The 13,167-nt window shown below is 41.3% G+C and overlaps 1 protein-coding gene across 3 annotated transcripts in view; it reads right to left on the reverse strand.

Annotated features, from left to right (window-relative positions):
• Positions 1-13,167, reverse strand: part of ldhd (lactate dehydrogenase D) — a 42,275-nt gene that overhangs the window by 25,893 nt on the left and 3,215 nt on the right. For all 3 annotated transcript variants that reach the window (XR_009788437.1, XR_009788436.1, XM_061772594.1), the window contains exons 2-4: positions 11,925-12,037; positions 7,236-7,377; positions 2,305-2,446 (exon numbers count right to left, since the gene is read on the reverse strand). Coding sequence is in view for 1 of the 3 variants with exons in the window: in XM_061772594.1 (XP_061628578.1) it covers positions 2,305-2,446; positions 7,236-7,377; positions 11,925-12,037 (397 nt within the window). In the remaining 2 variants the exon portion in view is untranslated. The remainder of the gene's footprint in view (positions 1-2,304; positions 2,447-7,235; positions 7,378-11,924; positions 12,038-13,167) is intronic.

Raw genomic sequence — 13,167 nt, forward strand, 5'->3', positions numbered from 1 at the left:
CTGGAGCCTATCCTAGGTATGTTCGGGCGAGAGGCGGGGTACACCCTGAACGGGTCGCCAGCCAATCGCAGGGCACATGGAAACAAACAAGCATACGCACTCACATTCACATCTACAGCCAATTTAGTCTTCATTCAACAATACCATGCATGTTTTTGGGATGTGGGAGGAAACCAGAGTGCCCGGAGAAAACCCACGCAGGTACGGGCAGAACATGCAAACTCCACACAGGCGGGGCCGGGGATTCAATCCGGGTCCTCAGAACTGTAAGGCTGACGTTCTAACCAGTCGGCCACTGTGCCGCCACGATTTAAACAAATTCAAGTATTTGTTTGTTATTTTTACATAATTTGGGTTTCCAGCTCATAAAACCCACAAAATCGGGAATTCATAAAATTAGAATACTATGAAGAAATCAGCCTAAATTTTGCAGGCAATAAATGTTATAACACAGTGTCACACACTAATCATCTACTAAACTCAACACACCTGCACAGGTTTACCCAGGTGTCATTAAATTGCTTCAGTTTGGTTCAATCGTCTCAGTTGGGTGCAATATAGGGAAGACTGCAGACTTGACAACTAGCCATAAGACCATCATTGATACTCTCCATAGGATGGGTAAGCCACAAACGTTCATAGCTAAGGAGGCTGGCTGTTCACAGAGTGCGGTGTCCAAGAATATCAATGGAAAGTCTAGTGGAAGGACAAAATGTGGCAGGAGAAGATGGACCAGCAAAGGAGATGACCGTGGGCTTCAGTGGATTATCAAACAGAGAAGGTTCAAGCATCTAGCAGAGATCAAGAAAAAGTGGAATGAGGCGGGAGTAACAGCTTCAGAAACCACCACATTCAGACGCATCCAGGAGATGGGCTACAACTGTCGGCTTCCTCGGGGCAAGCCACTTCTGAGCATGAGCTAACATAGGTAGCGTCTCAACTGGGCCATGGAGAAGGACTAGACTGTTGGCCAATGGTCCGAGGTCCTCTTTTCCGATGAAAGTAAAGTGTGCCTTTCATTAAGGAATCAAGGTCCATGGGTTTGGAGGAAGACGGGTGAAGAACAGAACCCAAGCTGCTTGAGGTCCAGTGTGAAATATCCACAGTCAGTCATGATTTGGCGTGCGATGTCCAGTGCAAGTGTTGGTAAACTGCTTTCTTAAATCCAAGGTCACCGCAACAGCTACCAGAATGTTTTAGAGGACTTCATGATTCCTTCTGCTGAGGATCTGGATGGAGATTCAGATTTCATCTTCCAGCAGGACCTGGCCCCTGCCCATACTGCCAGAAGCACCAAAACCTGATTCGATGCCCATGCCATCACAGTGCTTGACTAGCCAGCCAATTGGCCAGATCTAAACCCCATTGAGAATCTATGGGGTATTATCAAGAGGAAAATGAGGGGCAGACCCAAAAACGAAGAACTGACAGCAAGCATCAAGGAAATCTGGGGTTCCATAACTCCCAGGTAATGCCACAGTGCATCGAGGCAGTGATTAAAGCAAAGGGATTCCCAACCAAGTATTGAAGAGTAACATATTTTGAAAGTACCATTTCTGATTGATTTAATGTGACACAATTTTTTATTTTTTTTTTCTACAAAAACTGAGAAGTAAATGGTGATTTCTTCACAGTATTCAAATTTGTTTAATTCCTGATTTTGTGGGTTTTATGAGCTGGAAGCCCAAATTTTGTAAAAATAAAAACAAAAATACTTGAAATTGTTTAAATTATAGGCCTTGAATCTATGAAAGTTTCACTTTTTGAATGGAAATATGGAAATAAATAAACATTCATGATATTCAAATTTTTTGGAAACGGTCTGTCATTTTACACTTGAGACTATGTGAGTCCCGGATGCACATGACATGGAAACAATGAGTCCCAGCACTGGAACAATGAGTCGCTCCAAATTATCATCACAGAATACAGATACAGTAGCCCTCCGCTACATCGCGGTTCTTGCTTCACAGCTCTTGCTTCAAATGACTTAAAAATGGGATAATGCCTGTATTACATAATTTTATGATTTTTATTATTTTGAATTAATAAAAATATAAAAGTATTTCAAGTTGTTATCGTCAGTTTTCATTCAACTGCTTTAACTGATGTTTTCTATTTTTGCCATAGCATCGTTTCAGTATTGGTATCGAGGTGTTTTATGCAAGTATAGTATTATACACAATGTTGGTATCGTGACACCACTACATTGTCGTCATTTGCGTACAGACATCCATATTTTTGTCACTGTATGTCTTTTTATGTCTCAGACTTGCGTTAACATGTGGTTGGGGTTTGACGAACCAACAGGAAACCACAGTCCAGTGTCTCGCAGGTAGGAATTGAGGGCTTTTCGGGTCACACCAGGCTCTACGGTCACGTCAAAATCATCCTGGTGGAGATCCAAAATCTGGTTCATATTCCTCAGGCTGAAGCACACACCACCCTAAGGAAAGTGGAAGGATACCTTCAGTACTTCTACCAATTTATCCACTTGCGCTTAGTTTGTGGTGGTTCGGAGTGGATGCCGAAAAACACTGTCCATGAACACAATGGGGAGTAGTTGTATGTAAGCATATAAATAAGCAACATCATTTGTGTTTGTATTGTGCAGACCATTTGCCCAGGTGATAATGACAATTAAAAGTAAAACCATTCCAATGTTGTTGCAAGACATATACAGTCCCCTCCAAAAGTATTGGAATGGCAAGGTCAATTTATTTGTTTGTGTTGTATACTGAAGACATTTGGGTTTCAGATCAAAAGATGACTATGAGACAAAAGTTCAGAATTTCACCTTTTATTTCATGGTATTTACATCAAGCTGTGTTAAACAACTCAGGAGAGAGCACCTTTTGTTTGAACCCACCCACTTTTTAAGTGAGCAAAAGTAGTGGAACATGTGACTGATGGGTGTTTCTAGTTGCTCAGGTGTTGCCTTTTAGATTGATCGCTTAAACATTCAATCTTGCTTGGTTTTGACATTGGGTTTCACCTGTGAAACCAATAAAACATTTTGGAATGTCCTGAAAAAGACAGACTACTGGTGTACTGAACAACAGACGTCGAACAGGTCGGCCAAGGGTGTCAACAACAGTTGATGATGGAAACATTGAAGAAACACCCAAAGACAACAGTCAGTAACATCACTCCTCAGCCTCAACCTCGACCGGGCAGTGGTCAAGGTATCACAATCCACTGTTCGAAGAAGACTTCGAGAGAAGAAATATACAGGCCATACCACAAGATCCAAACCACTTCTTCTTTTCCTTTCGGCTTGTCCCTTTAGGGATCGCCACAGCGCGTCATCCTTTTCCCATGTAAGCCTATCTCCTGCATCCTCCTCTCGAACACCAACTGCCCTCATGTCTTCCCTCACGACATCCATCAACTTTCTCTTTGGTCTTCCTCTAGCTCTCTTTCCTGGCAGCTCCATCCTCATCATCCTTCTACCAATATACTCACTATTTCTCCTCTGGACGTGTCTAAACCATCAAAGTCTGCTCTCTCTAACTTTGTCTCCAAAACATCGAACCTTGGCTGTCCCTCTGATGAGCTCATTTCTAATTTTATCCAACCTGGTCACTCCACGAGCAAACCTCAACATTTTCATTTCCACCACATCCAGCTCTGCTTCCTGTTGTCTCTTCAGTGCCACTGTCTCTAATCCGTACATTATGGCTGGCCTCACCACTGGCTTATAAACTTTGCCCTTCATCCGAGCAGAGACTCTTCTGTCACATAACACACCTGACACCTTCCTCCACCTGTTCCAACCTGCTTGGACCCGTTTCTTCACTTCCTGACCACACTCACCATTGCTCTGGACAGTTGACCCCATGTATTTAAAGTCCTCCACCCTTTCTATCTCTTCTCCCTGTAGCCTCACTCTTCCCCCACCAGCCCTCTCATTCATGCACATATATTCTGTCTTACTTCGGCTAATCTTCATTCCTCTGCTTTCCAGTGCATGCCTCCATCTTTCTAACTGTTCCTCCATCTTCTCCCTGCTTTCACTGCAGATCACGTCATCTGCAAACATCATGGTCCACGGGGATTCCAGTCTAACCTCATCTGTCAGCCTATCCATCACTACTGCAAACTGGAAGGGGCTCAGGGCTGATCCCTGATGCAGTCCCACCTCCACGTTAAATTCGTCTGTCACACCTACAGCACACCTCACCACTGTTCTGCTTCCCTCGTACATGTCCTGTATTATTCTAACATACTTCTCTGCCACTCCAGACTTCCGCATGCAGTACCACAGTTCCTCTCTGGGTACTCTGTCATAGGCTTTCTCTAGATCTACATAGACACAATGTAGCTCCTTCTGACCTTCTCTGTACTTCCTCAAGGCAAATAATGCATCTGTGGTACTCTTTCTAGGCATGAAACCATACTGTTGCTCGCAAATACTCACTTCTGTCCTGAGTCTAGCCTCCACTACTCTTTCCCATAACTTCATTGTGTGGCTCATCAACTTTCTTCCTCTATAGTTCCCACAGCTCTGCACATCACCCTTGTTCTTAAGAATGGGCACCAGCACACTTTTCCTCAATTCCTCAGATATCTTCTCACGGGCTAGAATTCTATTGAACAAGCTGGTCAAAAACTCCACAGCCATCTCTCCTCGATGCTACCATACCTCCAGAGGAATGTCATCAGGACAACTGCCTTTCCATTTTTCATCCTCTTTAATGCCTTTCTAACTTCCCCCTTACTCATCACTGCCACTTGCTGGTCCACCACACTTGCCTCTTCTACTTTCCCTTCTCTCTCATTTTCCTCATTCATCAAGTATTCTTTCCATCTATCTAGCACACTACTGGCACCAGTCAACATATTTCCATCTCTATAGTTAATCACCCTAACCTGCTGCACATCCTTCCCATCTCTATCCCTCTGTCTGGCCAACCTGTATAGATCCTTTTCTCCTTATTTAGTGTCCAACCTGGTATACATGTCATCATATGCCTCTTGTTTGGCCTTTGCCACCTCTACCTTTATCCTATCGCCTCTCCTCGGTCCTCTCGGTGTCCCACTTCTTCTTAGCTAACCATTTTCCTTGTATGATTTCCTGTACTGTGAGGTTCCACCAAGTCTCCTTCTCTCCTTTCCTGCCAGAATATACACAAAGTACACTCCTGCCTGTCTCTCTGATCACCTTGGCTGTAGTGGGCCAGCCTTCTGGAAGCTCCTTCTGTCCACCGAGAGCCTGTCTCACCTCTTCTCGAAAAGCTGCACAACACTCGTCCTGTCTCAGCTTCACCACATGGTTCTCTGCTCTGCATTTGTCTTCCTCCCCACCACCAGAGTCATCTTAGACACCACCATCCTATGCTGTCTAGCCACACTCTCCCCTACCACTACCTTACAGTCGGTAACATCCTTCAGATTACATCGTCTGCATAAGATGTAATCCACCTGCGTGCTTCTACCTCCACTCTTGTAGGTCACCCTATGTTCCTGCCTCTCCTGGAAAAAAGTGTTCACTACATCCATTTGCATCCTTTTTGCAAAGTCTACCACCATCTGTCCCTCCAAGTTCCTTTCCTGGATGCCGTACTTACCCATCACTTCTTCATCAACCCTATTTCCTTCACCAACATGTCCATTACAATCATCACCAATCACGACTCTCTCTCTGTCTGGGATGCTCAGAATTTACTTCGTCTAGCTCCTTCCAGAATTTCTCTTTCACCTCTTGGTCACATCCTACCTGTGGGGCATAGCCACTAATCACATTATACATAACACCCTCAATTTCAGGTTTTGGCCTCATCACTCGATCTGATACTCTTTTCACCTCAAAGACATTCTTAGTCAACTCTTCTTTTGAAATAACCCCGACTCCATTTCTCTTCCCATCTACACCATGGTAAATTAATTTAAACCCTGCCCCTAAGCTTTTAGCCTTACTGCCTTTCCACCTGGTCACACAGTATATGAACCTTTCTCCTCATCATCATGTCAACCAACTCCCGAGATTTTCCTGTCATAGTCCCAACATTCAAAGTCCCCACATTCAGTTCTAGGCTCTGTGCTTTCCTCTTCTCTTTCTGCCGAAGAACCCGCTTTCCACCTCTTCTTCGACTTTGACCCACAGTAGCTGAATTTCCACCGTGGCCTGCAGGTTGACGGCGCCGGTGGCGGACATTGTTAACCCCGGCCATGACCGATCCGGTATGAAATTCTTTGGATGAACACTTATATTTGTTTGGCAAAGTTTTAAGCTAGATGCCCTTCCTGACGCAACCCTCTGCATTTATCCGGGCTTGGGACCGGCCTACAGTTTGCACTGGCTTGTGCCCCCCATAGGGCTGCATTAAGATCCAAACCGCTCATCAGCAAAAAGAATCAGAAGGCCAGATTGGATTTTGCAAAGAAGTATTGAGATGAGTCACAAAAGTTTTTGAACAAAGTTTTATGGACTAATGAGACCAAGATTAACCTCTACCAAAGTGATGGATGGCCAAAATATGGAGAAAGAAAGAATCTGCTTATGATCTAAAACACACAAGCTCATCAGTGAAGCATGGTGAGGTAGGGTCATGGCTTGGGCTTGCATGGCTGCTTCTGGAACGGGGTCACTAGTCTTTATTGATGATGTAACTCATGATGGTAGCAGCAGAACAAATTCTGAAGTCTACAAAACCCTTTTGTTTTGCAGTTTACAGAAAAATGCATCCAAACTAATCGGGAGAAGCTTCATCATGCAACAAGACAATGACCCAAAACACACTGCCAAGACAACAAAGGACTTTATCAGGGGGAAAAAGTGGAAGGTCTTCGACTGGCCAGGTCAATCACTGGACCTTAACCCAATAGAGCGTGCATTTCACCTCCTGAAGAGGAAACTGAAGGGAGAAATCCCCAGAAACAAACAAACTGAAAGAGGGTGCCGAAAAGCATTTCAAATGAAGAATGCAACAGTCTGGTGAAGTAAATGGGTCGCAGGCTTGATGCAGTTATTGCAAGTTAGGTTTATGCCACCAAATATTACATGTTATACACTTTAAGTTAATTTAATGTCTGTTCCAATACTTTTGCTCACTTGAAAAGTGGGTGGCTTCAAACAAAAGGTGCTCTGGCCTGAGTTGTTTAACACATCTTTTGTCTCATATCCATCTTTTGATCTAAAACCCAAATGTCTTCAGCGTACAACAAAAACAAAGGAATTGACCTTGTCGTTCCAATACTTTTGGAGGGGACTGTATAAATTTCGTCTCTCTCACCTTTACTGCTCCTACTCCTCCCTCCAGGCCAGTTCCAGTACCAAAGGGGATCATGGGAATGTGTTTGTCATGGCAGACCTTTGCCAGGGCACTGACCTCCTCCACACAACGTGGAAAAACCACCACATCTGGTGGCTGGCATCTAGACAGCAGAGGTGGGTAGAGGAGCCAAATATTGTACTCGAGTAAGAGTACTGTTTCTTTAGAATAATATGACTTAATAAAACAAATTACTTGAGTAAAAAAAAAAGTACTCAATGAAAAACCTGCTCAAGTACTGACTAACTGGTGAGTAACTTCTGATTTATTTTTAATAATAAAAAGAGCATAAAGATCAAATAAAATAAAAATTAAAGTATGAATGTGCCAATTCAAAAATTGTTGAACATCACTGAAGCTAAAACATAAATATAAAAAAAAAGAATAAAATCTTTGTCAAATAACAAATTAAGGCAAATTCTGTTGCAAAAAAGGGTGTTATAGAATTTCTTTTCCACTTGTTAAACAGCACAACAGGCTTACCAGGCAGATTTTTAAAAAATGGGAAAAAGGTTGCAGTGGATAGAAAAAGTCTACACACCACTGTTCAAATATTTTTGTGATATAAAAGAATTTAGACCAAAATTAATAACTTTAAACCTTTTTCTGCCATTAATGTCACATAGATTTGTAACAACTACAATTGATTTATTTTTTTATCTTTTTGAGCGGGGAAGTGAAAATAACTCAATTGGGGAGGTGCTGTTTGAACTTTAGGGCCTGTGAAAAAGTTTTCAACGGGGAGGATGATCAATGCCCACCCAACCCCGTTTGGTTACCCCCCTCTGGGTGGATGCCCGGGACCACCGGCACGAGTGCCCTGACCGTGCCTTTCCATGGATATCCACTGGGAGGCAAAAAATAAATAAATAAATAAAAATAATCAATCCAGCCATCCATCCACTTTCTGTACCACTTATCCTAAGGTAAATTACGTGATATATTTTAAAAATAACCTACACTTAAATTTATACTTAGAGCAGTTCGTTTGGCTGGCATGAGGATGAATATCTATTTTTGATTTTAAAAATTCGACTTGGAAAATTGGCAGTTATTGTCTCTCCAGTCTGGCTCTGCGTGCATTGAAAGAGTCAGAATTTGATTGTTATTGGTTAATCAAGATCCAATTTCAGCATATTGATTGGTTTAGAGATGCAAATATGTCATGCCCTTGACTCAGCAGCCTCTGGGTCCGCTGCTGTGTGCAACAAAGCGGGTGACTGACGTCATAATGGCGCGACGCAGCGAATCAAGAATGAAATTCGTTGCCAACACTTTTAATGATTGATTTTTATCGATTAATCATTGCAGCCCTAATACAACCTCAATTCCAATGAAGTTGGGACGTTGTGTTAAACACAAATAAAAACAAAATAATGATTTGCAAATCATGTTCAATCATATTTAATTGAATACACTACAAAGACAAGCTAATTAATGTTCAAACTGATAAACTTCATTGGTTTTAGCAAATAATCATTAACATAGGATTTTATGGCTGCAACACGTTCCAAAAAAGCTGGGACAGGTGGCAAAAAAAGACTGAGAAAGTTGAGGAATGCTCATCAAACACCTGTTTGGAACATCCCACAGGTGAATGGGCTAATTGGGAACAGGTGGGTGTCATAATTGGGTATCAAAGGAGCTTCCATGAATTGCTCAGTCATTCACAAGCAAAGATGGGGCGAAGTTCACCTCTTTGTGAACAAGTGCATGAGAAAATAGTCGAACAGTTTAAAGGCAATGTTCCTCAATGTACAATTGCAAGGAATTTAAGGATTTCATCATCTACGGTCCATAATATCGTCCAAAGGTTCAGAGAATCTGGAGAAATCACTGCATGTAAGCGGCAAGGCCAAAAACCAACATTGAATGCCCGTGATCTTCGATCCCTCAGGCGGCACTGCATCAAAAACCGACATCAATGTGTATAGGATATCACCACCTGGGCTCAGGAACACTTCAGCAAACCAATGTCAGTAAATACAGTTCGGTGCTGCATCCGTAAGTGCAACTTGAAACTCTACTATGCAAAGCAAAAGCCATTTATCAACAGCACCCAGAAACGCCGCCGGCTTCTCTGGGCCCGAGCTCATCTAAGATGGACTGATGGAAAAGTGGAAAAGTGTTCTGTGGTCCAACGAGTCCACATTTCAAACTGTTTTTGGAAATTGTGGACGTCGTGTCCTCCGGGCCAAAGAGGAAACGAACCATCTGGACTGTTATGGACGCAACATTCAAAAGCCAGCATCTGTGATGGTATGAGGCTGTGTTAGTGCCAATTGCATGGGTAACTTACACATCTGTGAAGGCACCATTAATGCTGAAAGGTACATACAGGTTTTGGAGAAACATATGCTGCCATCCAAGCAACGTCTTTTTCATGGACGTCCCTGCATATTTCAGCAAGACAATGCCAAACCACATTATGCACGTGTTACAACAGCGTGACTTCGTAGTAAAAGAGTGCGGGTACTAGACTGGCCTGCCTGCAGTCCAGACCTGTCTCCCATTGTAAATGTGTGGCGCATTATGAAGAGTAAAATACGACAACGGAGACCCCGGACTGTTGAACAGCTGAAGCTGTGCATCAAGCAAGAATGGGAAAGAATTTCACTTACAAAACTACCTACCAAGCTCGCTCGCATGTCACGTGATTCTAAACACACACACACGCACACATTGGCTCTTGTAAAAAGCAAATCATATTCCGGAGTACATTAAGCCATGAATAAATAGTTGACTTTCCCTGAAGTATCTGACTTGTGTGCATCTACAGAGCCACGTTCCGCAAGCAGGTTGCTGATTTCGTGAGCAGTTACCACAATGACAATTCATCGAGCCTGAAAAAAAGGCTTTGTTGTATTTATGAAACGATAACCCACCCCTACTGTGCCTCTGATTGGCTACTGGCTAGCACCAAGACAGGACTCATACTTTTAGTGGATAATGATTCGCTGAAGCACATCAGCAAGAAACATGAAGTCGACACTTGATTTGCTTTCGCGGGCCACATAAATTGATGTGGCGGGCCGGATGTGGCCCCCGGGCCTTGAGTTTGACACCTGTGGCGTAGGATTTACACAATTTTTGGGACCGATCAAGTCTAAAAAACCAATAACCGATCATCGATCCGATCACAAGATTGAACAATGTGTCTATTTACCTGACTTGTTCATTTATTATATACACTTGTGTACTGTATACTATCTTAAAAATTATTCTCTAGCAATTTAGTGTAGGACCCTGACTATTGTTTATCATTTGCTCTATTGTATCAAACAAGTTCTCGATAGAAAAATTTTCTTTTACGTATTCCACATTTAGTACTTAAACTTCATGGGTGCTAATAATCGTAATACCTTCAAAACAGACTGCCGATTAAAAAAAAAAAAAAAGAAAAAAAGTTGATTAACTGACGTTTGAGAAGTCTAACAATTGTGTTGAATTCATCAGGTTGGTGTGGTGGGTTCAGTTCCCAGTTACCACTTAGTGACGCATGTGAATGTGAAATGTTGTCCGTCTCTACATGTGCCCTGTGATTGACTGGCAACCAGTCTGATAGTCTACCCTTCGCCTGAATTCAGCTGGGATAGGCTCCCTTTGAAAATGGATGGATGATGTGGCTTGGGTATCTACTGTACTTTCCTGTATTGTTTGCAATCTTCAATTGATTATTAACATTAACTACGCTATAGCACAATTTATAAGAGCTACATTGTGGTTAATCACTCACAAAGCAGCTGAAATACGTATTTAACACGTCACCATTTTTCTCAATAAATATATTTCCAAAGGTGCTATTGACATGAAAATTTCACCACATGTTGGGAACAACCCAAGTAAGTCATACCTACAAAGAAAGTGGACCAAATAAGCTCAGAAATTAAGTTGTTTAATAACGTCATTTGACACAGGGAAAAAGTATTGAACACACCAACTGGTATTTATTTAATACTTTGAACAAGCCTTTGTTTGCAATGACAGGTTCAAGATGCCTCCTATATGGAGAAACTAGTCGCATGCATTTCGCTCTGCTGTGATTTTGGCCCATTCCTCCACACAAGCAGTCTTCAAATCTTGAAGGTTCCGTGGGCTTCTTTTATGGATCTTGAGTTTCAGTTCTTTCCATAGATTTTCGATTTGATTAAAGTCAGGTGATTGGGTGGGCCCTTCGAGCAGCTTTATTTTTCTTCTTCTTTGAAACCAATTCAGAGTTTCCTTGGCAGTATGTTATGGATCTTCATCCTGATGAAATGTCCACCCTCGTTTAAATTTTATCATCCTCGTAGATGGCAGGAGATTTTTGTCAAGAATGTCTCCATCACCATCATGTTCCCACCTCTGAACTTCACTGTTGGTATGGGGTTGGTACTTTCTTTGTATGTATGGATTACTTGGGTTGTTCCCAACATCTGGTGAAAATTTCATGTCAATAGCACCTTTGGAAATATATTTAGTGAGAAAAATGGTAACGTGTTAAATACTTATTTCAGCCGCTGTTTTTTTTTTTCTTCATCTTTGACTGCTAAAACAATTGTTGCAAAAAAAGTATTGAAACACTATTCATTTAATCTTGACTATTGTCGGTCAAGCAAATACCAATTCATAATAGTATTACCATGATAAATAAATTAGTAAAACAAAGACCTGTGTACAGATTCATCTTTGCCGTGTTGCTCTCTGATGGCAGCTGCCAGTGATACCCCATCCTCTCCGCATATTGACCTGAATGTAGAAACTGCACTATCCAGAGCAGCACTCTGTGTACACACACAATAGGCACATGTGAAATAATTTTCTCTTACTTCGAGCAGAGGTTCTCAAACTTTTTTTTTTTTTTTTTTTTAAACACCTGAGTACCGCCTAAAAAAAATACTTAGCTCTCCAAGTGCCACCAAAATGACCTATTAAAAACCCTATTCCAATAAATTGGGAGGTTACGTAAAACGTAAATAAAAACAGAATGCAATGATTTGCAAATCCCTTTCAACCTACATTCACTTGAATAAACTACAAAGGCAAGATATTTAATGTTCAAACTCATAAACTGTTTTTTGTTTTTTTTTGCAAATATTCACTCATTTTGAATTTGATGTCTGCAACACGTTCCAAAAAAGCTGGGAGCGGGGCACGTTTACCACTGTGTTACATCACCTTTCCTGTGGCATTGCCCAAATACATCTTGACCTTTATTATCGGTTGTAGCAACTTGATACAGAGGGTCATTCTACAAAAATGTTGGCTTTGTTGTCCCTGCATTATTCCCCAGGGAAAACATAAAAAAAGTGTAGGACAATGAAAAAAAATATAAATGTTTTGTTGTAACAGAAGTGTGTTCTTGTTATCTAACCATAAGACATTTTCATGCACATTCTTTAAATATACTGGAGCTTGAAGAGCGTGGCCACTGCCATGAATTTGGCATGTCCCTCAGGTAAGGAGTTATGGTTTAGTGAAATATTTCAACTTTAAATTAATGCTTTTCTCCTGTTTTAATGATAATAATACAAAGTGTAATAGTTATTACCAGTATAATACTTTCAAAATAAAAATTCTTAAGAATAATTTACAAAAAAAAATTGTGATTGACATTTGAGATTTCATCTCACTGGTGTTACTATTAAACTTTTATTTAAATAAAAACTGATGCATCCCTTAAAATATCTTTTTGGGGCAGGAAGTCATTTGGAGGCATGTCCACTTTGAAAAGCACATTAAGTCGGTACCTTCTAATTTATTGACAATTTTAAGAATGAACTAATAATTTCAGGTGAGGACTTAAGATGCGTCACTTATGGTATTTAGAGTAAGGGTAAAGGAAATTTAAAATAGATTCAAACAATATGATTAGCTGCTATATTTATACGTTGAGAAGTGTGGTTTTGCCTGC

The sequence above is a fragment of the Phyllopteryx taeniolatus genome, chromosome 5, assembly GCF_024500385.1.
Source record: "Phyllopteryx taeniolatus isolate TA_2022b chromosome 5, UOR_Ptae_1.2, whole genome shotgun sequence".
NCBI lineage: Eukaryota > Metazoa > Chordata > Actinopteri > Syngnathiformes > Syngnathidae > Phyllopteryx > Phyllopteryx taeniolatus.